The sequence below is a fragment of the Micromesistius poutassou genome, assembly GCF_964030765.1.
Source record: "Micromesistius poutassou genome assembly, chromosome: 6".
Lineage (NCBI taxonomy): Eukaryota > Metazoa > Chordata > Actinopteri > Gadiformes > Gadidae > Micromesistius > Micromesistius poutassou.
Window position 1 is genome coordinate 10,486,410 of NC_140276.1, and position 27,718 is coordinate 10,514,127.

General features: G+C 43.8%; 1 protein-coding gene across 1 annotated transcript in view; it reads left to right on the forward strand.

Moving 5' to 3' along the window:
• Positions 1-16,508: 16,508 nt before the first annotated feature.
• Positions 16,509-27,718, forward strand: part of rxfp1 (relaxin family peptide receptor 1) — a gene marked incomplete at both ends in the record, with an annotated part of 58,061 nt that continues 46,851 nt past the window's right edge. The window contains one exon of the mRNA XM_084469165.1: positions 16,509-16,581. Within this exon, the coding sequence (XP_084325291.1) occupies positions 16,509-16,581 (73 nt within the window). The remainder of the gene's footprint in view (positions 16,582-27,718) is intronic.

Here is a 27,718-nt window from a genome sequence, read left to right on the forward strand (position 1 = left end):
CAGCTGGGTGACTGTTGCTAACCAGCTGGGTGACTGTTGCTAACCGGCTGGGCGACTGTTGCTAACCTGCTGGCTGCTCTGCCTGTGACGAGGCCTGTTGTCTGTAGATGAAGGCCGTATTGGGCCGTCCTCACCTGGCTGTCAAACACTGATCGCAGGGGATGGTTTGTTGTTATTAAAGTATTGTTTGTTTGTACATTAGCCTGGCTCGTGTTTTCATCATCCACCACAGCTCCCACGACTCTGATGAAAGGCTACAGTACACACAGTCGGACTCAGTATAAAGCCGGGCGTCCTCTTGAACCCCCAGGGAGCTGGAGCTCTGGGTAAGACCTGAAGCCCTGGTGGAGAGAGGCTGTGTGGGAGGGTTAAGAGTGAGGAGTTTAAACTGGTCTCCCCTATACGATGGTGTTCCTGTGTCTTAAAGACAACGTCTTGCTCCTTCTCCTCCTCATCCTCACAGTCAACGCTTTGCTTCATAAACCTGAAGGCCTCCATGATGCCAGATATTGAGACGGTCCGCAGTGTTTCCTACTGAGATTAATTTCTGTCTCAGAGTTTGGTTTACTTTGGAACCAAATCCTGCGACTAATTCATCATTCTGTCTGCCTTTTTAATAATGAAGGGAGTGTAGGGAGTGTTTTGTTGTGTCAGATTCAATCTCTTGGGGCTGGGTGGGAGGTAATGGGAGCTGAAGACTGTGTTGTATTCCTCATCATTAGCTTCAGTCTGTGGAGGTTCCTCAGGCGACCAGTTCTGGAACTAGTTCATTATTCTCTGGTCCTCCCCCTGCATGCTGGGAACCTCAGGTTTAAAAGGTCCTCTACCTGACCTCTACCTGTACCTGACCTCTACCTCTACCTCTGACTGACCTCTAGCTCTACCTGATCTCTACCTGTACCTGACCTCTACCTCTGACCTCTAGCTGTACTTCACATATATCCAACCTGTATCGCTACCTCTACCTGACCACTACCTGTTCCATCTGATCTGTTGTTCCACCTGGTCCTAAAATAACACAGGACCGTTATTAGATATGTAAATATGTAATGGGTTAGATATAACAAAGAGTATGAGATGTTGTAAGGCGGTGGTGTTGTAACGTGGCCTTTAGGCCTCAGCTGGGCTGGAGCTCCCCAGCCCGTCCAGCAGAGATCTTTCTGGAACTGGAGTTGCATCTTCGTCTTCCTAGAAGGTTCTAACGATTCAATGAAATGACACATGAGCTGTCTTACTCTAGTGAGCATCACATCGTCACTTCGCACACACAGGTGTTTGTGGATGTTTCCATGCCAACCTTGTATCCATAGTGATCAGCCACTGCATGACAACAGTGCTTCTCATCTGACCACCTTGAAGCCCAACACACACCAGCGGCGCGTCAAGCAGAAAACGCTCCCATTATTTCAGACGTACTGGCCAACACTGGCGGCTAGACGCGCGCCAGCTCGTACGTCGGAAATAATGGGAGCTTTCTTTTTGACGCGATGCTTTGGCGCCGGTGTGTGTTGGGATTTAGACTCCCACGGAGGAGGGCTGGGAGGATGAACTCCTTGTGCATTAGGGCATCTCCTACCGTTTTCACTACCCAAACTAAAGGACTTATTTATAAAGTGGTGAAGGCCTACATATACGTGTATATATCGGTATTTCAAGACACTACAGAACCATATGTCTTTAAACTTTCACCAGATGGGGTGAATATTTCTGGAATCCTGAGCAAGGCTTCAGTCAGACAGAAGATTTATTTGAAGAATTTTTGATAGCAAAAGCCAAATCATGTCATCAGAGCATGTCTCCACCTGTCCCCACTAATCCCATGGGACTGAATCACTCCCTTCAGGTCCCCCCGGGGTCTGGTCCGCCAGGTCTCTAGTCCTCCAAGTCTCTGGTTTCTGGTCTCTGATCCCCCAGGTCTCTGGTCCCCCTGGGCTCTGGTCTCTGGTCCCCCTGGTCCAGATACTCTTAATCCCCTTGGGTCCAGATGGAGGTCTGGTATTACCCAGCATGCCTCTGTGCTGTACAAAGAGTCCAGACACGGGATAACCATTCATGTTGCAACATTCCATGTGCTTTGGATGATCACCATGGTTACTCTGACCTATGTTTGAACTGCACGTTGCATTGTTCCCATCTCCAGGTCATTAGTCCCGGACCTGTGAGGGTGGAATCTCGATTTAAATATATGAATAATGTAAGTAGAGATGGATGAGCAGGTGGAGAAAGGTTGAGGAGAGCTGGAGCTGGAGATTGAGATGGAGATTGAGGTGGAGGGGAATTTCGGCGGAGTTTAGATGTGTGGGAGAAGGTGAAGGTAAGGATTAGTGACGCCCAGCTGGCTAACTCTGAAGGAGCTCGTCTGTTTGAAGCAACATACTTCAACAATCCATTATCTCCACGGCAACGCCTGGCCAGTGGCTCCCTCACCAACATTGTGTCGGCCCCACCTTCACAGAACAGGTTAGTATGACTGGTATTAGTGTGAGGATATTAATATATTAGTATTAGTGTGCGGATAGTATTTAATACATTAGTATTCATGTGAGGATAGTATCGGGGACGTCACTAGGATTAAGAGGCTGGGGGGGCTTAGCTTATTATGTTAAGTACAGGCATGTTACGATATCCTTGACAAAAAAACAAAAAAAAATTATATTTTTGTACGGGGGGCTTTTGAAAATCTTGGGAGGGCTTAGCGCCCCCTAAATAACGACGTAACCTAACGACGTCCCTGGATAGTATTAATACATTAGTACGACTAGTATTAGTGTGAGGATAGTATTTAATACGTTAGTATGACTAGTATTAGTGTGAGGATAGTATTTAATACGTTAGTATGACTAGTATTAGTGTGAGGATAGTATTTAATACGTTAGTATGACTAGTATTAGTGTGAGGATAGTATTTAATATGTTAGTATTTGTGTGAGGATAGTATTAATACATTAGTATGACTAGTATTAGTGTGAGAATAGTATTTAATTCTATCCTCCAGAGGAGGTGGAGGGTTAGAGTAAAAGAGGATGAGAGAGGAGAGGATATTGCTTTTATATTATACCGTATCTATTTTTTTTAATTTATGTATAGTAGTCCGGGACTGTTCTACGTCGGTGTGTGAAGCATGCCGAGGTAAAATAATAATTTTATTAATGACCACACAGCCAGGCTGGTGGAATTTGGTCACAGTACAGCTCATTGGTACAGGTTCCAACATTACATTTAAACATAAAACATATAACATAAATACATTCAGACAGACACATTTTATAATACTTAAGGGGCCATGCATAATCCTCAGCGACTGGAGTTCAGGGTATTGATTTCAGTGGGAATTAAACTGTTTTTGAAGCGGGTTAACGGAACTGGTTCTAATACGAGTCGAGAGGAGAGCAGAGGGGAGGGGAGGAGAGGAGAGAGGCGAGGGGAGGAGAGGAGAGAGGAGAGGGGATGAGAGGCAAGAGATGAGATCTGGTTAACCAATGACCAGTGACTTTTGAAGAAAACTTTCTAACACCCCAGTAGTCTCAGACTGAATGGACACCATGTGAGCTAAAACCTCATCAGCATATCTCCTTCCAGTTTAAAAGTTTAAGAGCGCTATCGTGAGCTTCTGAATTCTATCTCTGTCAGACAGCTATCCATCACTTTTCCTAAGAACATGAAAGATCTCTGAATATTAATGGGAGACAGCACTGACAGCACTAATAAAACAAAATGAAACAAAGTGAGTATAGTTTGTGGGGTTATTTAATGTGAATTCACTTTGGTAGATAAAGCAAATCTACAATGACTTTAAAGGTTTGTGATGATAATGACCCACGGCAAGATCCAAGATTACTCTTGAATCTTATTACAGAGCAAAAAACACAATGATGCTTATCTTAATGTTGCGGCAGACCTTGGAGAGAATGTTCATATACGTATATTAAAAAAAATGAACTCAAAAAAAATTAAATAGACAAATAATGCTAATCTTGCGATAATTTTAATTTTTACGCCTGTAGCACCCGTGGTCTTAGATGGAAGGGGCAGATAGGATGCTAGCATCAGTCCAGGTTCTTAAGAAGTTAAACACTAATGACACATGAAGGGAGTTGGTAGACTCGATAGATTAGCAATTTTAATGCCTTTCATCATAAAACATTGACATTTGATACAAAATAAAGCTTTAGAAAATAACAAACAAAATCAAAAGAATAAGTCCTTTGTAGCTGGATTCCCCAGCTACAGTACTCCTTGGGAAAGGAGTTATTCGGTCAAGGAATGTCTAGTTCAGGGGGGGATATCCGGATATGTGTGTTTCAGTTTCTCTTACTACTACCCGGGTAGGTTAGTGTGTATCTATTTGTTGTCTTATCTGTAATGAATGGATCTTCACAATCGTCTATGGCGGTGTTCACGGCTGGCCACGCCGTATCCGAACCATCCACAGTTCTATTGGGCAAAGCTCGCCATCATAGATTCAATCTTCCTTGGATCAAACAAAAAAAACAACCTGCACAAATAGTGCAGAATTGTAAGTTATCTGGTACTATTCTGTATCAAACATGGGATTTTACTCATCTATATTACAATGTATAACCAAAAACCAAGGTTATATTTATAAATATAATGAAATGAATTGTCACCTATCAGAACAATTAGTATTTAAACCACAAAGCATGAAATACTAATCTTGAATTACAATATGTCACAGTATTTAATCAAACAATTAATTACTTATCTTTTTAAACAATGTTTCTTACTCAACATTTGTAATTTAAACTATTTTTATACATATGTATGTTTTAACCATTAAAATGAATGAAATTATTCTTAAACTTATTTAACAAGTGCACTACAGTCAACAAAATGAATTCAATAACCCTTAAAGTGGGTTAATATGGAAGCCCATTCCCGCCAGTAAAAAAAAAAAAAAGATGAAAACTCTTCCTTGATAAAAAAAATAAAATCCCCATTGTAAGTCATAATTATGAGATAAAAAGTCGAAATTATGAGATAAAAAGTCATAATTATGAGATAAAAAGTCGAAATTATGAGATAAAAAAAGTCATAATAATGAGATAAAAAGTCATGGTTATGAGATAAAAAGTGCATCACCATCATCGCTGGCATCCCGAACCATGCAAAAGCAATCCTGAATAAGTTAAAGGTCCCATGGCATGAAAATTTCACTTTATGAGGTTTTCTACTCAGGGGAACTCAACTCAACAACAAGTTGAGTTCCCCTAGCCTCCCTATGGTCCCCAATTGCGTTAGGTGTAAACCGAGAAGTAGGTATCTTGCTCCATCTTTGAAAAAAGGATAGCTGAAACGCTTTGATTTGGCTTCCGGTCCCGTATGACGTCATACGGGACCAGGTTACCAAGTGTTCTTTGTTATTTGGATAACCATTCTGCTGTTGGTGTTATGGCGCATAACACGCAACACAATAACGCAAGCTTGCATAAAGCTCCCATTTGGGGCTCCAGCAGGAGACAACCCCGGGCAACGGGCAGCGTTTAGCGGGGCTCTGACAGACAATCCTGGGCAACAATCCTTTTCTCCTCCATGTCGCGGTTCCCGATTCCTTCTCAACCAACCCGACGCAGACAACCCCGGGCAACAATCGCGGGCAACAATCCCTTTCTCCTCCATTTCGCAGTTGTACTTAATATTGACGTGGAAGTGGATGAACCAGAGGCGTTTGAGAACCCGACGCAGTTGTTTGAGATTCATAATATCATCCGGAGGCTCAAACAGCTTTTGACCATGATAATATATATTATATTATATAGATATCTAAATATAATATGATATTATTTAGATATAGAGCTCCAGGACTCCCGCCGGAGCACCCAGAGTGTTCAGTGTTCCACTGTAAACACTAGCGCATGGTACCGTGGCCACAAGCTGCTCACACCCCCCCCCCCTACCTTGACCCACCTCTAAAAATGGCACATTTGTGGAGAGCTCATTGTGGGACTGGCTCATAGTGGCTGTAATTCTGCACCAAGGCAGAATTTCTTGAACGTCTTCAAGTACTGTATTAGGGGCCCACTAACACCTATATTAAAGCATCCATAAAATAGCATGTCATGGGACCTTTAAGAATTACAGCTATGGTTACTTTTGTTAAAGTCTTTCAATAAGCACACCGTTACAACTAAACAATTAGATCTCTGTTCGTGTAGTCAAAGCTACACGAACAGAGATCTCATTTGTTTAGTTAATTTAAGCATGGTTGGGGATGCCAGCGATGATGGTGACAATGAAGGGACCTTTGAAAACAGTGCTACTGGAGCACATGTACACTTTACTTTTTATCTCATTATTATGACATTTTATCTCATAATTTCGACTTTTTATCTCATTATTATGACTTTTTATCTCATAATTTCGACTTTTTTATCTCATTATTATGACTTTTTATCTCATAATTATGACTTGTTATCTCATAATTTCGACTTTTTATCTCATAATTTCGACTTTTTATCTCATAATTATGACTTTTTATCTCATAATTTCGACTTTTTATCTCATTATTATGACTTTTTATCTCATAATTATGACTTACAATGGGGATTTTATTTTTTATCAAAGAAGAGTTTTCATCTTTTTTTTTTTTACTGGCGGGAATGGGCTTCCATAGTTAAGTATGCAAAACAATGTCCATCAGTAACATCAAAATAAGCACATTGCTCCTTTAAGGTTTCATCATCATGTCTGTGCTGCTCTACTAAGATGCGTCCTTAGCATAGTGATTGACCTTCGCTAGCATTAGCATACAATTAGCCTGGTATGAACGATTAGCAGCTAGCGCTTAGCATGTAGCTAACAATTAGCGATCGCATTAGCGATTCATTAAACACATTTTAAAATGACACCATGAATACAAAAGCATAAATAAAAAGGTATCTGAACTCAAACAGCATTTATAGTATTTTGTTCTCTTTAGTACTAAGCAACAATAGCGTCCGAGGAGACAGGGCTTCTAAAGTCACTCTTTTCTGCAGACAAAAACTCACGAACATAATACTCTTTGGAGCTGAGCAACACACTCCGTTTATTCCATCTCATTCAAAAACCTGCGGACTCTGAAGACAATCAATGTCGCCCCTCACTGACGTCACACCCGCGCCCCACTCTCACATTAGCATTGGCATGTGCAACACTCACCGGAGATTCAAGTGAACAATATAATTCATGGTAGTTATCTTGTATTTTCAATATTCAGGTCCTAATAAAACAACACCTTATTAATACCATGGAAATATTTATGACTGAATTAGTCAAGGTGGTAATATTAATTTATGGCGTTTTATACCGGGAGATTCTCTGTTGTGCTTAATACCTGCCTTCCTGTTACTGGAATTATGTTGAGCGCTCCATACTGGAGAACTCATGCAATTGCATCTTTAAATAATAAAGGGTTTAGTAGCCCTATATTCCATATGGGTTACACGCCCGTTAAAATGGGTTTGTGTTAACGCCGTTAATAACGTGTTTAACTGACAGCACATATATATATATGTATAAACAATATTTATGTATGTATGTATGTATGTATATATATACTGTATATATATATATATATATATATATATATATATGTATATATACTGTAGTATATGGAAAGAAAGTGTGATGAAAAAGTCTTTCTTTTCGGACCCTTGTTGACAGGAGATTGATGGGCTTAATGGCGGTGATCTGCAGTGGCGGAGCCAGACTTTTTTTCAAGGGGTGGCACGAGGGTGGCCGAGGCTTTATAGGGGGGTCCATATGAAATTGTTGGGGGGGGGGGGGTACGACCGCGATTGTCAACGGGGGGGGGGGGGGGGGAGACGAACGCGATTGTCGACGGGGGGGGGGGGCGATCACGCTTTCATCAGAACATACGGTGAACTGACTAGGAGTGGCACCTGGGGTGGCCAGTCAGGTTGGCCACGGCCACCCCTGACCACCACGTGGCTCCGCCACTGGTGATCTGGGAGGACTCACTTAGCCGAGACCATCATGACTCTGTAGTCGCTCCTTACCAACAACATCCATGGATCAGAGAAACACAAACATTGGGGTCAGACTGGGAGACCAGTGAATGGACCCTCACCCTGTACACATCATGGCCGCCGCGGGGACACGACCCAAACCACCGGGACACTGTTCAAACGCTGGGAGGAAGGTAGTAGCCCCAGGCTGGAGGACGATTGATACCATTTGCATACCCGCCGAAAATACCCAAACATACAGTACCTGCTTGAGATCCTCATTCCTCTAAGATGAAAGGGAGAATTCCTCCGCCATCAAAGGGATAGTCTGAGGCGATGTTTGAAGAGATGAACTCTTGGAACCCGACCAGTTCATTACGTTATCCAAACCAAACGAGGAAAAGCTTGTTTTAGTGTAGTGTTGGAAATGCTATCACATTGTGTCTGACTTCTGTGACGGTGAGGAACCATGTATGTAAGAATGATGGAATATTGGATCAGAGTTTGGTTGTGCCCTCACATCCCATAATATCCTCTAGAGGAGCTCTCCATGTCTCCACAGACGACGTCCCGTTCAAACCAAAGCCTGGCTTCTTCTGGTTCTGGGTCTTCAGGGTGAGAATGTGTTCAGTGAAACAGAAACAGATGGTTGTTGCTCCTTGTTTATTTGGGGACCAGTTTGTTCACCGTCAGGGTTTGAATCAATTCTGATCAATCTTGATCAGGAATCGTTAAGATCTTGATGGCCAGATATAAGCGTCTCTGACAGACTCTGAGGCCTCAGCCCGTCTGGACCGTTCATCATTATTATCACGCTGGAACACCTGGTACCTGCTCCTCTCAGACCTCCTCCCCTCGGGGTATATCTACAGAGAAGATCCATAGCAGCATGTTAACCATCTTTAATCAATGTGTACCCCATGAACCTGAACTTGTACTCATGCTGGAGACGGCGTTGAAGCCGTTTTCAGAGGTTTTCTCTTCCACATGTTGGAAGAAATGGGATTTTATTTTGAATAATAATTGGAGATAAATCCAGCCACCCTGAACTCACGTAACACACACACACACACACACACAAAGGCACACACACACAAAGGCACACACACACACACACACACATAAAGTCAATATCTTACTCTTCATCAACCTTCTCAAACAAATTTCCATTTCTTTCCTTTTAATTTATCATTGATTTTTAGCAGTTAGGATAAAGTATTACTTTTCTGTATTCTTCTATAAAATATTTAATATATACTTTAGAGATAATTCGGTATATACATGATAAATAATTGGATATATACTATAGATGATTGGATGTTTACATTATAAATAATTGGAAACTATAGATATTTGGATGTTTAAATTATGAAGATTTTGATATATACTATATATAACTGGATATTTACTTTAAATGATTGTATATATACTACAGATAATTGGGTAGATTCATAATTTGCAGTTCTGATCATTTTATCATTTGCTGTCTTTTAATTTGTAGTTCTTATTAATAATTTCATGGGTGTTTTCTAATAAAGTAATCAATATTCTCAATTATCTCAAGAATATCAAGTCATTCTAATATTCAGAATATTCTTTTGAGTGTTTGGTTGCCATGGCGACAAGGGGTCAGACCCTTGAAGCTGATTGAGTGAAATGAGACACAGAGGTTTACCACACACACATACACACGCACGCACACACAATCCCTGGAAAGCGATTTTGAATTGTCCCTGAAAATATAACCTACAAAGGAATAACTAAAGACAGGGGTGACCAGAAACTGTCATAGAAAACAGTGGTTCGATCAAAATTAACAATTTGTCCTGACTGTGAGGTAGGTTACAAACCAACAGAATCTCAAGTTCTCATAAACTACAGAATATAATGATATATAATAATCAATATGAATATGAAATAAATATGTAAATATGAAGAAAAAAATACAGAACTACACTAAACTAAATGACTAGTGCTGTCAAATGATTAAAATATTTAATCGCGATTAATAGATTAATGTCATAGTTAACTCGCGATTAATCGCACATTTTTAAAATCTATTTTAAAAATCCCTTGATTATTTTTGTCCCATTATTTTTTCTAATTTTAATGCTCTTAACATGGAAAAGCGGATCGGCTTGCTTTGTGCAAATGTTTTTTTTTATTGTAAACAACATTGCCGTATACTGTAATGTTCAATTTCACACTAACATTCTCACTTGGAGCAGTCATTCACACTTCAAATCATCTCTCAGACAATGTAACACTGTCCATCAATAAAATAATAATAAAAAATATATATATATATATATATATATAAAACGAATAATAATAAATAAATAAAATAAAAAATCTTGCGTTAAAAAAATTAACGCAGTTAAAATGGGTTTACGTTAACGCTGTTAATAACGCGTTTAACTGACAGCACTATAAATTACAAACTCAATTCCATATTTTCCAAACGTCCAAAAAGACCAGATACAAAATACACCAACACACAACATACACCACACAACACACAACATACAACATACAAGATACAACATATAACCCCATACAACATACAACATATAATCCCATACAACATACACCAGGGCTATTCAACCTCCTTATCAAGTGGGCCATAAAAGGAAAACCACTGAGGGTTCATGGGCCACACATAGAGTAAAACTATGTTAATGAATCACTACAAATAAATCATACTTAAAGTACACTAACCCCATACATCTAACCCCATACAACATACACCATACAACAACATACAGCATACAACATACAACACCATACACTATACACTACGAGAGAGAGAGAGAGAGAGAGAGAGAGAGAGAGAGAGAGCGAGAGCGCGCAAAAGACCAAAAGAGAGAGAGAGAGAAGGGGGGTGAGATGGTCTTCACTGCTATTGTATATGGTGTCATAACCCCAAACACTCACGCTCACATACTCACTCACTCACTCACTCAGAGAGAGAGGCTATGAAAGGCCATTTCAGAGCAGGTGAGGGAGGAGGAGGAAGGGGAAAGCCCTTCTCATTCATGTCCTCCATGTGCCCCCCCCCCATTATTACACTGTGTGTAATACATCATGGATTCAAGGTTGCTGGACCTTTAAAAGTCATAAGCTTTTGTAGGAAGGTTTTCTGGCTTAACCACTCAGTGAAAACGTTTTTCTTTTTTGTTTCATCATTTAAAATGGTTTCTCCAGAGCCGGGGACACAAATAATTGGAACTGGAAGTTGACATTTCTTAAGGTTAAAACATTCAATATCTTCCTGAGGGGCCGCCACACACAAGAACCCTACAAGTACACTTCTACCACACACAGGAACCCTACAAGTACACTTCTACCAGCACACAGGAACCCTACAAGTACACTTCTACCAGCACACAGGAACCCTACAAGCACACTTCTACAAGAACACAGGAACCCTACAAGTACACTTCTACCACGCACAGGAACCCTACAAGCACACTTCTACAAGCACACAGGAACCCTACAAGTACACTTCTACCATGCACAGGAACCCTACAAGTACACTTCTACAAGCACACAGGAACCCTAAAAGTACACTTTTACTAGTACACTTCTACCAGCACAGAAGTACACTTCTTCCAGCACACTTCTTCCTGCTGGTAGAAGTGTACTTGTAGGTAGCAGCTATGCTCTCAGGGCTGCCAACTTTTGGGTTTTCGCTGGCGTGAGATTCTGTAGAATCTTGTAATGCATACCTTATAGCAGGGTCCGCGGGTGTAAATGTTGACTGTGGGGGGGGGGCGATCGAGACTGTTTGGGGGGGGGGATCGGGATTGTTGACGGGGGGGGGGGGGTGGACGGGTGGATGGACGTGTTTTTTTTTCTTTTTTTGCCGTGAGAAGGCGTGTGCGCGTGTGTAAGCAGGCAAAAACATGTTTCACACGGTGAAACCGTGAAAGTTGGCAGCTTTGTGCTCTTGTTCTGGAGATGGATGGATCAAGCCAAAGCACTCCCAAGGAGTTGGGGCTGTAAGAGCATCAGCCTCACAGGCTATGAATACAAACCACTGAAGGCTCATCCTTGGAATTCAATGAATTGCCAATCTATGGAGTGGAGCTCTGTACTACAGCTTTGTCCGTCTCAGGGCTAAAGCTCAACCTGCGCTGTGTGATGTGACGGAGGCGTGTCACTCTGAAACTCTGAGCACAGAGTAGCGCTCCTCCTCTCATTGATGAGGCCTTGCAGTGGACTTAATGAGCTCCAGATGCTGTGGGGACATGGGGCTCCCGACTACCCTGAGATGAAATATTCAAATGGACTCCTGTTTGGTGAAGACCCCCTGGGAGGCCAGCAGAGAGCCGTATTAAGGTCAGCTGCTCGTCACTGGGACCAGCTCCCTCCCTACTATGTCTGCAGACCAGTCTGATGGTTCAAAAGACTGTGGGGACTGTCTGGGCCGTCTCGTGGTCCTGTTCTACAGGGTGGTGGTTCTCCATCTGGTACCACACTGTAGTGGTGGGGGTTAAGATGACCTCATCGGCTGCTTTCTTGGGCGGAGTGTTATGTATGTGTTCAAGGGCGTAGGTTTGGATTCAACATTGGGGGGGGACTCATTTTCAGCGGGGGTCTGGGGGTTCCCCCCCAGAGAATTTTGGGCGTCAAACATTTCCTGCATTCTGGTGAATTTTTATTCAACAATTTGTGCCTTTTCTAAATTAATTTATGGCGGAAATTTCTTTACTATGTTACTTAGTGACAGTTCTCGCCTCCACGTCGTCCAATCATTAATGATAATTGGACACCTCGTCGGGCATTAACTCGTATACTTTTGTGGTGTCACCTCTATACAGTTAATGGGACACTAATGCAGACACCAACCTGTTGCTCTTGTCACTGTCTGCGCCCGCAACCATAGACTGTATAAAGACCACGACTCCTAACCTGACCTGACCTGATCCATCAACCAAGCGTAAGTGAGAGTAATGTGCCTGCGCACGTGCATGTGACTGTGCGGCAGGGTTAAGATGGTATGGTCCACTATAGGGGTGTCTGGAATGATTGGGAAACGTATTTACAGGTCAGAAGGATATATAAATGTTTTGAGCTCTTTTTTCAACCTTTTAAAAAAATATCTAGATTTTTTTGAGGGGGACAATCTACCTTTTCTAAATATCGGGGGGAACACGTCCCTTGTGTCCCCCCCGAAATCTACGCCTATGGATGTGTTATGGATGACCTGATTGGCTCCTCAATAATCAGTAATGTGTGTGGGTCGCTGATCGACCGGTTGGGCAAAAGCAAATTGATCCTTTTGAGACCAATTGAGGCTGGAGACAGAGCGAGGCTGGAGACAGAGGCTGGAGACAGAGCGAGGCTGGAGAAAGAGGCTGAAGACAGAGGCTGGAGACAGAGGCTGGAGACAGAGCGAGGCTGGAGACAGAGGCTGGAGACAGAGCGAGGCTGGAGACAGAGGCTGGAGAAAGAGGCTGGAGACAGCGAGGCTGGAGACAGAGGCTGGAGACAGAGTGAGGCTGGAGACAGAGGCTGAAGACAGAGGCTGGAGACAGAGCAAGGCTGGAGACAGAATGAGGCTGAAGACAGAGCGAGGCTGGAGACAGAGGCTAAAGACAGGCTGGAGACAGAGCGAGGCTGGAGACAGAACGAGACTGAAGACAGAGGCTGAAGACAGAGCAAGGCTTGAGACAGAGGCTGGAGACAGAGGCTGGAGACAGAGCGAGGCTGGAGACAGAGGCTGGAGAAAGAGGCTGGAGACAGAGCAAGGCTGGAGACAGAGGCTGAAGACAGAGGCTGGAGACAGAGCGAGGCTGGAGACAGAACGAGGCTGAAGACAGAGCGAGGCTGGAGACAGAGCGAGGCTGAAGACAGAGGGAGGCTGGAGACAGAGGCTGGAGACAGAGCGAGGCTGGAGACAGAGCAAGGCTGAAGACAGAGGGAGGCTGGAGACAGAGGGAGGCTGGAGACAGAGGCTGATCCCTACACGTGTGGAAAGATGTGAAGGGGAGGGCGTGAGGTGGAGCTGAAGCCCTGACAGACACAGCAGCACACTGAGATCTACAGAGACCATGGACCGCATGGACCCACAGACCAGAGGGGGGGAGAGAGAGAGAACGAGAGAGAGAACAAGAGGGGGGGAGAGAGAACGAGAGAGAAAGAAGGGGGGGGGAGAGAAAGAAGGGGGGTGAGAGATGGTCTTCACTGGTCGTGGATAAGGTGTCATAATCCCAAACACTCACTCTCACTCGCTATGAAATGTTGTCAATGTCTTCAAAAGCGCTTTCTACAATTAATTAATCATTAATTATTCAATAGTACAGACACTGTCCAAGAAAGGGAGGGGGGGGATAGAGGAGAGGGAGAGAGACAGAGGGAGACAGAGAGGTGAGAAAGAGAGGAGAGGGGGGAGAGGGAGAGAGAGAGGGGTGGGAGAGAGGGAGAGAGAGACAGAGAAAGAGGGGAGAGACAGAGAGAGAGAGAGAGAGGGGACTTGATTGTCCGTTATATTTATTCTTTGCTTCTGACTTGTTTTCGGGGCACAGTGGAATGTTGAATGAGCTGACATATACAAACACACACAAACACACACATACACGCACGCACGCACACACACACACATACACACACCAAACACATCAGTAATGTGTTTGGGTCGCTGATCGATCGGTTGGGCAAAAGCTAATTGATCCTTTTGAGAACAATTGAGGCTGGAGACAGAGCGAGGCTGGAGACAGAGGCTGGAGACAGAGCGAGGCTGGAGACAGAGCGAGGCTGGAGACAGAGACTGAAGACAGAGGCTGGAGACAGAGCGAGGCTGGAGACAGAGGCTGGAGACAGAGGCTGAAGACAGAGGCTGGAGACAGAGCGAGGCTGGAGACAGAGTGAGGCTGGAGACAGAGGCTGAAGACAGAGGCTGGAGACAGAGCGAGGCTGAAGACAGAGCGAGGCTGAAGACAGAGCGAGGCTGGAGACAGAGGCTGAAGACAGCGAGGCTGGAGACAGGCTGGAGACAGAGCGAGGCTGGAGACAGAGTGAGGCTGGAGACAGAACAAGGCTGGAGACAGAGGGAGGCTGGAGACAGAGGCTGAAGACAGAGTGAGGCTGGAGACAGAGCGAGGCTGGAGACAGAGGTTGAAGACAGAGCGAGGCTGGAGACAGCAAGGCTGGAGACAGAGGCTGGAGACAGAGCGAGGCTGGAGACAGAGGCTGAAGACAGAGCGAGGGTGGAGACAGAGCGAGGCTGAAGACAGAGACTGAATACAGAGGCTGGAGACAGAGCGAGGCGACAGGCTGGTCCCTACACGTGTGGAAAGGTGTGAAGGGAAGGGCATGAGGTGGAGCTGGAGCCCTGACGGACACAGCAGCACACTGAGATCTACAGAGACCATGGACCGCATGGACCCACGGACCAGAGGGGGGGAGAGAGAGAACGAGAGAGAGAACAAGAGGGGGGGAGAGAGAACGAGAGAGAGAGAAAGAAGGGGGGAGAGAGAAAGAAGGGGGGTGAGAGATGGTCTTCACTGGTCGTGGATAAGGTGTCATAATCCCAAACACTCTCACTTGCTATGAAATGCTCTGTCAATGTCTTCAAAAGCGCTTCATACAATTAATTAATCATTAATTATTCAGTAGTACAGATACTGTCCAAGGAAGGGAGGGGGGATAGAGGAGAGGGAGAGAGACAGGGAGAGACAGAGAGAGACAGAGGTGAGAAAGAGAGGAGAGGGGGAGAGAGAAAGAGAGAGAGGGGGAGAGAGAGAGAGAGGGGAGAGAGAGAAAGGGATAGAGAGAGAGGGGGGGAGAGTAATAGCGAGGGAGAGAGCAAGCGAGGGAGAGAGAGGGTAGAGGGAGAGAGAGAGAGGGGGGAGAGAGAGAGAGCAAGAGAGGGAGAGAGAGGGGAGAGGGAGAGAGAGAGAGTGGGGACTTGATTGTCCATTATATGTATTCTTTGCTTCTGACTTGTTTTCGGGGCACAGTGGAATGTTGAATGAGCTGACATACACAAACACACACACACACACACACACACACACACACACACACAATGTCTGTCCATCAAAGCTGGTGTTGGCAGAGGGGAGATGTGGGCGGGGCCTGTTATCTCTACAACCAATGAGGATTCGATTCCAAAACATAATAACATCGTGGGACCCCCCCACTTCAACAAATCTCACACACACACACACACACACACACACACACACACACACACACACACACACACACACACACACACACACACACACACACACACACACACACACCTCGCTCCTCATTGGCGCCTCGGCTTCAGTAGCAGGCATGCAGCGGCGCCCGGTGCAGCGGTCAGGTGTCAAACGGTTTTAACCGGATTAGAAAAGGATTTTAACCGTTTTTAACGCATTCTAACGGTCTCAACGTGTTCCCGCCTATTTCAACGCTTTTAACGGGTTTGGACGTTTCTTTCCGGAGACTTTACCGGACCCGTACCTCCGTCCACACGGAGTTCTGCGCGGTTCGGTTCATTACCTTCAGATGAGTTCGCGCTGAGCTCCTCTTCCCGCCGCGCCGGAACATGCGCATGTCCGTGGCCGGACCCGGGATCATGCGCGTATACGTGGCCGCCGCTCTGCTGACGGGAGTCCTGGGTGAGTGTCGGGGTTAGGACTCAGACCGGCTCTTGGGTCCTGGGGGTTTAGGACTCAGACCGACTCCTGGGTCGTGGACCCTCTGATTACGTCACTGGGTGACCTTATCGCGTGTGTGTTAGACCTCACCCCCCTAACCCCCCTAACCCTTATAACCCTGACGTATGAGTGTGTTGCTGTAATAATATATATAAAACTATAACTGAAGTATAACTGTGTGTGTGTGTGTGTGTGTGTGTGTGTGTGTGTGTGTGTGTGTGTGTGTGTGTGTGTGTGTGTGTGTGTGTGTGGTGTTGCTGCCTCACAAAAAACTACAACTAAGACTAAGATGATCTGTAACTATATACATTAAGTGTTGGTAGGCTATGGTGAGTGAAAGAGTGAGTGAGTGAGTGAGATCCTCTCACGTGAGCATGTTGTCACTCAGTACGTTTACATGCACAGCTTAATTCGATTAAAGCCTTTGCTCGATTATGCTCCTCAATTGGACAACTGCAATTGTCCGCGTGTACATGGCGATGAGTAAATCGATTCATTGGCCGAAGCGTGTCATGCCCCGGTACGATAGGTGGCGCTGTGCCCATTTCAACTAGTGGTAATAGAGCCACCGGTTTACCTCGTCACCAGCAACAACAAACTCATTCGAGAAAGCGATGTTTCAGCAGACAGCTGTCAGTTCACTTCAGGTCCATATCATTTCTCAGACGCTCCATTGTTCCGACTTCTCGGTCGTATGCCGACTCCTCCGGCTGCTCTGCCGGCGGAGCAGTCCGCATACGACCGATAGGAAGAATGGAGCGTCGGAGAAATGATATGGACCCGAAGTGAACTGACAGCTGTCTGCTGAAACATCGCTTTCTCCTCCATGTCGCATTTCAATCTGGACTTCAGAGAGTCAAAGCCAAAGTTAATTTCCCCCAATTCCTTTTCCCCATGGGCGAGATAAACCCGACTAGGAGTCTTTACTTGTTGTGGAAGTACCAGAGAGTCGGAGAACCCGACGCAGTCTGTAAGATTCATAATATCAGAGAATACCCCCGTCAGTTCGGCCGCGGCGCAATGAATGAATAAAGATCGTAGTTATTTTACAACATCGTTGACGAGCCACATTTAGAAAAACATGGACTTTTAATTCAGCCTTGGGTTAAATCGAAGCGTAGTGTGTACTGAATGCATGTTGATGATGATACACTCCTTATAGGGGGTAACTGGCACGACACCGGCTTCCTCCATCTTCTGCGCCAGCTTTTTAAATAAATCGCCGACCCAAAGTTAGTTGACAGCTGTCTACTGAAAACATCTCTCTCCCACCGGAGCAGCCCCTCCGCCGCCCGTCCGTATACATTCCGCACCGCGGCGCAATGAATGAATAAAGATCGTAAACACGTCGGGAGAAAAAAACATTTATTTTGACAGATGTGCCCGAAGTTACTACTTTACAACCTCGTTGATGACCCACATTTAGAAAAACATGTACTTTTAATTCAGCCTTGGGTGAAATGGAAGTGTAGTGTCCGTGTGCTTCCACCTTTAATGAATGCATGCCATGCGAGCTCCCGCGGCCGGGACACAATCCTTATAGGGGGTAACTACATTCACCGGCTTCCTCCATCTTCTGCGCCACCTTTTTAAATAAATCGCCTTTTCTCGTTATCCCTTATCCGACGGCGGCGACAACAACAACAAGACTATCGTCTCCTTCTACTTCCGGCTCACGGCCCCGGGAAAGATCTCGAGCATGCGCAGAACACAAATCAACGGATAATCCAATTCGATTTGCTACATGCACGCTTAGCTCGACTATGAATCGCATTATCTAGGGGTCGACTATGAGTAAGCCAATTCGATTCGAGTATAGCTCGACTAAGGTGTATACATGCATTTTAGTAATCCAATTATAGTTGGACTAAGCCAATAAGTCGACTTTCTTGAGTGTCATGTAAGGTGAGGTAAATGTAAAGGATGCATTTAATATTAGGATAAAATTGCATATCCAATTCCTGCTGTAGGACCTGGGGGGTGCCCAGGGTAATGAGTGAAAAGATGCTTCCATAGATGTACTGTATCTCCTGCTCTGCAGCCTCAGGTTGAGGCAGGTACCACCAAACAAGAAGCTTCTCTCTTTCCTCCGTCAGCTGTGGTAGAGCTTTGGGCACCAGGAAGCCTGCAACAAGTGCTGGTTCACTAGATTCAGCAAACCTGGTCCTCAGTTCTTTAGTGACATGATCAATGAATGGGAGGAACAAATTCAGCCTAAAATGTTCAGAAATAGGGTCTGCAGGTACATTGCCTCTATGTTGCTGCTTCACGGTAATGCTCTTCTTCGTTGGGGTAACACCAGAGAATGTCTAATATGAAGAGAACTGGCACTCTCTGGTGACTTCCGGTTTCTGAACTGACATCTCTGTCCATGCAAGGGCGCTCGCCAGTGAGTGCAGAATGAATGGGAGTCGATGGGGTTTCACCCTCAAATTCCACTTTTCTCAAGGTGTAATTTTTTGTCAAGTAATTTGAGAGTCACATTCAAAAGGGGGGGCTAAAAGAATACAAATATATACACATCTTTTTTTAAGTTCACTTAACTGTTCTAAAAATCCGTTCAAAAAGATGATGACGTCACTGCAAGAGGTCCTGCTTTACGGCCTGCTTTTTTCTGAGTCACTTTGCCACTTCCGCATATCTAATATATATATATATATATAATATATATACATATAATATATAACAATTAACTTTGACGGAAAGTCCTCCTTAAGATAATGTTTCTGATTCTGCTCAGATGTCATCAAGAGGGGTATCTGTTCACAAGACCGTCCCTGACCAATCAGCATTCATTAGCAGAATGCTAGCGTGTACGGCCAACAACAGCCCAAACTGTAATAAATCGAAAGGACAGAAGTACTCATTCATTCAACTTAATATATATTGAACTTATCGGAATCTACAATACAATCTGCGATATTTCAATGACAAGCAGGTGAAAGAGATACATTTAGTCGTCTAGCCCCATAGACCCCCATTCAATCTGCAGTCAATTGATCACCCCCAGTGGAATTCTAATGGAACTGCAACCAAGTTCGATACAATGGGGATCAATAGAGAGTGCCAAGGATCTCCGTAGACCGGCTCTGGTAACACCAATGGTGCTGGCCATCTCCACTGCTTGTTTATACATGGCAGTGAATCTCTCATCACTTCTCAGGCTTTCGATGACTTCAGCCACTTTCCTTCCTTCATCTTAAGCACGAATGATATCCACATCTGGAGACTGAAGTCGTATAGTGTATAGTATAATGTAGCTATGGCCCTGACCCTAACCCTTATTACCCTGACCCTAACCCTTATAACCCTGACCTTAACCCTAACCCTTATAGCCCTGACCCTATCCCTTATATCCCTGACCTTAACCCTAACCCTAACCCTTATAACCCTGACCTTAACCCTTATAACCCTGACCCTTACCCTTATTACCCTGACCCTTATATCCCTGACCTTAACCCTAACCCTTATAATCCTGGCCCTAACCCTAACACTTATAACCCTGACCCTAACCCTTATAACCCTAACCCTTATAACCCTGACCCTAACCCTTATAACCCTAAACATTATAACCCTGACCCTTATAACCATAACTCTAATCCTTATAACCCTGACCCTAACCCTAACCCTGACCCTAACCCTTATAACCCTGACCCTTACCCTAACCCTTATAACCCTGACCCTAACCCTTATAACCCTAACCCTTATAACCCTGACCCTAACCCTTATAACCCTAAACATTATAACCCTGACCCTTACCCTTATAACCCTAAGCCTAACCCTTATAACCAGGGTTCTAAATTAACACCCGCCAACCCGCCAAATGCGGGTTAAAAATCATTTGGTAACACTTTACAATAACCATAGTTTATAAATGGTAAATAGACCATTTATAAATGGTTAATAGACCATTTATAAATGGTTAACAGCTTATAGACCAATTATAATGGTAAATAGACCATTTATAAATGGTTAAATAGACCATTTATAATAGGTAAACAGATAGTTTACTAAGTTTACTAATGTTTAATCATCATTTATAAACAGCAAGACCAATCATAAATGGTAAATAGACCATTTATTAATATTTAACTATCATTATAAATGGTCTATTAACCATTTATAAATGGTCTATTTACCATTTATAAACTATGGTTATTGTAAAGTGTTACCAATCATTTTGGCGGGTGTTCATAAAAACTTACTAGCCAGTTTGGCCGGTGATGCATGAGGCAATCACAGAGCCGCTCTACTGTTCTCGCTCCCTGGGCAGTACTGACTACATTTCCCATGAGCACTGTCGTGATGCTACGTGATGTTGTTACGTTAAACCAGCGGTTGTGTGGGGTGCGCCCCACTGGTGGGGAATAGAGACGTGCAGGTGGGGCACGACAAACGGGAGGAAATGTCACTGAAAGAAATATTTCTTATGGTAGGAGTGAAAGCTTGACAGTAGGGCTGGGCAATATGGGCCAAAAGTCATATCTCGTATTTTCAAGCAGAATGTCGGTATAAGATATATATCAATATTTGTTCATGCAATAAAATAGGTGCCGTTGCCGCGCTCCAACTCGTCATTCTATATCAGGGGCACCGCGTCGCTGCGCTCGTTAACCTGCCTTGCCGATTGCAACTCAATCCTAAATTTGGGTGTAGGCCAGGGTAGCTAAACATTTTAAAATTAGTCAGTCAAAAACAGTCGGAGCAAGTTGTGGCAAATACATGTTTCGCGCTGAAGGGGATTTAAAAAAGTGACGTGAGTGGAAGAGCAGGGCCGGGGCCGGTGTGTGAGCCAGAGCGGAGTGGAGAGAGATAAGCAGAGCAGAGTCCTGCACGGCTCATATTTGCAAACCCGCACCCGTGCTTACCCGCAAAACTTAAAACCACATCCGACCCGTGTTCCGACAGTAGCGCGAATTACATTCCGCTCCCGACCAGACCCGCTATAAATTGATACCGATGCCCGACCCGCACCCGAAGGAAAATTAAGACACATAAGATGGAATGCCGGGGAATTACACTAGTGGTGTTTAGCGTGGTGCTTTAGATTGCTGTGCAAAAAAGCACATCATCCACTGTTGACGGTTTTAGTTGACTCCTCCGCTCCTGAATAGGCTATCAGATCCAGCACCGGAGAAGTCTTGCTCTTGCTCTTCTTTCAGCTGCACTTTTATTTTCTCTATTTTTGAACTTGATGCAAGTTATGACACAGCTGCACTTTTATTTTCTCTATTGTTGAACTTGCTGTTATTTGATGTTATTTAGTTAGAATTTAGATACAACATGATGTAACTTGATGTCACTTAAATCAATTTGGAAATGTTAAGCTTGGCGTATTTCATTAGCATTGTGTTGGGGCAACCACTGCGTTAAACTAAATGTGGCGGTGGTTTGTTGGACAGACGTCTGGGGGCGAAAAGAGGCAGGAGGCAGGGGATGAAATTGAGAATATCAACAACAAATATCAACAGAAAATTTGGCTAGTGGAAATTCTGATTGGCTGGTAACTTTAGAAAGTTACCAGCCAAATTGGCTGGTAATCAAAAAAGTTAATTTAGAACCCTGCTTATAACCCTGACCCTGAAAGCTTAAAGGACAATTCCGGTATTTAGAACATTGAGCCCCCTTTCTGGTTTGTCTGGGATGAAATAAAGTGGAAATTTTGACTATTGGTCCTGTCTCTGGTATTTGGCTAATTTCAAATGGCCCCTGCCTGCTTCAGAATGGCTGTCTATGGGCATTCACAAACCTGTCCTCAAAACAACCCTAAACGATTGTTTTCAGAAATGTGCAACTCACCGAGTGGTTAGTGGTGTTCGTTGATGTTCCAAATCAAGTATCGTAGCGAAAAACATTTTCTGTCGTGTTTTATTTGGCATTTTGTAAATCCCATTAAAATGGAAACCGTCCCGGAACCAGAAACGGAAATTGGGCTGTTTACGTTTGGTTGTAGTCTTTTCGCTCGGTTCTCCGCATCAACAGTAGGGCTAGAACCAAGCGAAAAGACTACAACCAGCCCCTCTTTCCGTTTCCGGTCAACGTGCAATGAGTCTTCTAACAGAAATCGATGGATTTACAAAATGCCAAATAAAACACGACAGAAACTGTATTTCGCTACAATACTTGATTTGGAACATCAACGCACACCACTAGCCACTTTGTGAGTTGCACATTTCTGAAAACAAACGTTTAGGGTTGTTTTAAGGACAGGTTTGTGAATGCACACAGACATTCTGAAGCATGCAGGGGCGATTTGAAATGAGCCAAATACCCAAGACAGGACCAATAGTCAAAATTTCGGTGTCAACCACTCTAGACATCCTAGACAAACCAGAAAGGGGGCTTAATGTTCAAAATACCGGAATTGTCATAGCGAAAAGATTTTGGGGTTCAAAAGTCTAAATGGAGTATACAATGTAAACATGCACACCATTTAAAAAATGTAAAATCGTTGGAAACAAATAAAGTGAAGAGTTAAACAAATAGCTAGAGTGATCAAGTTTGAATACATTTGAGATTAAATATAGAATAGCTGAGCCATTCTGATGAAGTTTGAAATGTTTCAATCAAGTCAGTGTTACAGTCAAGTGTGTGTGTGTGTGTGGGGGTGTGTGTGTGGGTGGGTGGGTCATCACTTGTAGTTACCAGGAAAAGTGTGTTATTGATGTTATTCTTTCACATCTAGTTCATCGAGATAAGTTTACAAAATGGTAATCGTGTACCGTTGGACTCCTTGGAGTCTCAGCTTTCATATTACATATTGTTTGACGTTAAAGAGATGTTTTTAAGCATGTAAGCATTTAGCTTCTACCGGAAGTACACTATATGTAGGAAGCACATATCCTTTAGCCATATAAACGGGGGTCCCCAACCACAAATGCCCGATATATAATAATCATATTTCAAATAGATTAATAATTTTAGCGCCAGTGAAACACAAAATACCATAACTGTTCAAGCTTAGCATTGTGTTTCTAGGTTAAATATCTACGTTAGGCTCCCCAACGTCTGAAATGTTAGCTGTTGTGATAGCCAACTCGGGCTAGAGCGGGTGGAATTCTCACGCTCTAGCCTCAATGGAAGTCAATGAGACCAAAATCTGTTGAGATATCTTTATATTTGAAGATCAAAGTGTCAGAGAATAGACCAAGTATGAAGTAGTTGAAGTGTCAGAGAATGGGCTCCTATTGACTCCCATTGTAAAAATAATAATTGAAATATCTTAAAAAGTTACAAATATATCTAGGTGAAAAATGATCTAGGTGAACAATTGTGGAAGGAGTAGGGTCCCAAAGTTTGTAGAGAATAATAAAGAAAGAAAGAAAGAAAGAATAAAGCTGAAGAATAACAATAGTTGAGCACTCACCTAACTACTGTAATAATAACTCCTAATTAAAGCTGCAAGCAGCATTTTACGGGTGCCAAGGCTAAATCCGACCAATAAGACCCTGTCAGACCATTAAGACCCTGATAGGCCATTCAAACCCTGAGGCAGACCATGAAGATCCTGATTGACCATTAAGACTGTGACGCAGACCATAAAGACCCTGATGAAGACAATTAAGACCTCTTTTGTTTGCATATGGTTGACAACGCTGGAATAGCCTCAGCTTGGATCTGTTGATGGGTGAACAAACTTTCATGATGTACGTCGAAAGGCTGAGGAGGTATGAGTCTTTAAAGTTTTTCAATTGATTGCTTTAGCGCACCCTATTGTCCTATTTTGATGAACTTTAGCCTGGTTAACCTTGACCTATGCTTCTTTAAGTACACCAAGTTTGGTGATGATTGACTCAAGTTTACCCCGCCTTTAGTCACCTAACATTGATTTGGCTAATTTGGACATCCAGCCGCCATTTTGTTACAGGTTCTGGCTTCCCTAGGAACATTAGCTCAACATGAGGAGATACAATGGCTACTGGGTGCTTTATTCTTTATTTTACAGACTTTCTTTCATGTCAGATTAAGGACATTGGTCCATAGATGATATGTGCCAAAGGATTTTTGTCTAAGTCAAAAGACCTAGGATCCTTAGGGAATTGAGTGTTTTTAAAAAGATTCAAGATGGCAGCAAATATTTTAGACGGAAGTCATAGGTTATTGAGGCATATTTGTTCACCATGAGAATATGCATTTGAGATCAAAGTTTCATGACTGTAAGTTAAAGCGTTCACGAGATATGCTTGTTCAAATTTTGAATTTTTGGACTGTTGCTTTAGCGCCACCTTTAGGCCAATCAGTGTGATATTTGCTCTCTGTTAATCTTGACTCAGCCTCTACAGCTGTAGTAAGTTTCATAAAAAGCGTGTGAGCAGTTTAGGCTGTGTAAGTCAAACGTGGCGGAATAATAATAAAACTAACAATTACAATAGGTTGCCTTCGCACTTTGTGAATGGTACCCTATTAATACCTCCTGTAACATAACTCATGTTATGATGGATGTGTTGAGCGACTGCACAGTGAGCCTCAGTAGGACTGTCTGCCTCTCCTCCTCCTAGCTGAGTAGATAATAGCCTCTTTCACAACTGACAGGATTTAGATTGAGGTTTGCATACTCAGTGTGCAATGCAGTTCTAAACAGAGCTAATAATAGAAGGAGATCTGGGGATGAATGGCTGAAAACCTCATGCGTTGTTTTGTCCTCAAAAGCACTATTCGGAAGTGGGGGAAGCTGAACTGGGCCGTTTCTCTGGCTGTTGTATTTCATCGACCGTAACAATGGATCAGACTGCCAGCGGCTCGCTGCTACATGTGGGCGTCGCACACCCAGCTCGCCTGGCTGCCTATTATGTGATGAATTACCGGTAACTGGCACGCTATTGCCCTCTGAGTGTAATCCTGGCACCTGGTTCCGAGACCTCCTGGTCTGCAGTCTGCTGCTGAGACGTGTGTGGCCCCCGGCGTCAGCTCTGCAGGCTGTTCACCCTGACCCCTCGGCCCTCACACTCTGCAGGCTGTTCGCCCTGACCCCTCGGCCCTCACACTCTGCAGGCTGTTCGCCCTGACCCCTCGGCCCTCACACTCTGCAGGCTGTTCGCCCTGACCCCTCGGCCCTCACACTCTGCAGGCTGTTCACCCTGACCCTCACCCGCTGGCTCCTCCTGCATGGAGCAGCAGAGACTGGATGAATTACCTGCCGAACGCTGGGTTAATGTTTGAGTGGCTGTGGGGGGTTTTCTGCCACGAAGCGGTAAGGGCAAACCCAGCCAAATGAAGAGGGGTGAAAGGGCAGAGGTCAGGACCGGTCTGCGCCCAATCACAGGATGCCACGTACCTTTGGTTTTAATCCAACAGAAGGACATGTGGTCTTTATATCACCTGAGCTGCTTACTCAATTAGAGCTCTAATTGATTCATTCATTAAGGTGCAGTCTGTAGAATTGAGTGGCATCTAGCAGGACATGGCAAGAAATGCATTTAATATCGTCAGTATGTTTTAATAAGTCAAGGTCAAGTTTCAATTTCATTGTCCCTGTGGGGAAATTTGTCTTGGGCACAGTGCATCATTGCTTTCATAACATACACAGAGTACAAAAAAACAAAAACAAACAGACACACCAACATTTTTTTATGATCCAATGTAAATAAGAATGGTTGTGTGCAGTGATGGGCAAATTACTTTGAAAAAGTAACTAATTACAATTACAAATTACTTCTTAAAAAAGTAATTGAGTTAGTAACTCAATTACTCTATTATAAAAGTAACTAATTACTAGGAAAAGTAATTTTTGCGTTACTAAAACAAAGTAATATGTCAAAGAATTCGGCTTTTTAGAAGCATGTTTCACACGCCAGTTTCATAGAGTAGAACAGCATAGAGAGATAATTAACCTTAAACAAATATCCTTTGCCATGGGGGGGGGGATATGAACTTCAATAATTCAATTTATTGCTCATCAACATAATATTTATTGAAACTGACACATCACTTGTGGTCAGATGCTTCATTAGATTTGAGTTGCTCGCGGCCGATGTGGACAAACGCTTTCCTCCCGAGCATAACGTGCACTTCAAATACAAGTTCTTCCCCTTTCTCTCAACGATGGTGAAGTAGTGTTTATATTTCCACTTGCTAAACGCCGACTTTCCCACTTTATCCTCCTCTTCTGTACTCGCCATTTCTTCTCTGTCTATCACTTTGGTTTTACCGGTCGAAAGTTGTGTGTGTGCGCCGCACAGAAGCTACGTCGGTTTGTGTGTAAAATAAACTCCTACAAGGATTCGTCAATGATGTCACGCAGCTATACATCGTCAAGTCAGTTACTTCCTTGTTCCATATCCGCAAAACATGACCTGTCTTATCCTTGGTATTTATCGAAACCGTGTTGTACTAGTGTGCTCTCTACTCTGCAGCCCGCTTATGAAGTGAGGAGGAGGAAAGGAAGAAAAGAAAAAACAATAGCCTAGAACTCATGCTGGCTGCAGGCTTTTTTTTTTTTTTTCCATGATCGCGCTGGGGCCCCGATTTTAGTAACGGACTAACGGCAACACAAGTCATGTTAGTAACGGAAACGGCGTTAGTAACGCTGGTTAAAGTAATTAATTAGATTACAAATTACAGAGGAATGTAACGGCGTTACGTAATCGCGTTTATTCTAACGGCGTTAGTCTCAACACTGGTTGTGTGTTGGTGACCCTAGAATGAGCCTTTATATCTGCATAAGGAGGGGTGCACACGGCTCGAGAGAATGAAGGTCTATCACAATCCATCATAATGGAGCAGGTGGAGGTCTAACAGGTGGAGCAGGTGGAGGTCTAACAGGTGGAGGAGGTGGAGGTCTAGCAGGTGGAGCAGGTGGAGGTCTAACAGGTGCAGGAGGTGGAGGTCTAGCAGGTGGAGGAGGTGGAGGTCTAACAGGTTGAGAGCCACTGTTATAGAGAGGAACATGGTGTATTTATATGTGTGTGGGTGCTCTATGAACATAATTATTGTGTGTATTTTATTATAATTGCATTCCTGAAATAGCCAGACTGTACACAGCTCTAAACAGGGTCAGAGGAGACAGGCCAGTGAAGAGATGTTTGATTTGCATCACAGTTCGAATTGATTAACACCAAGTGGTGATGGAAGACAGAGAGAGATGTTCACAGAGACTCTG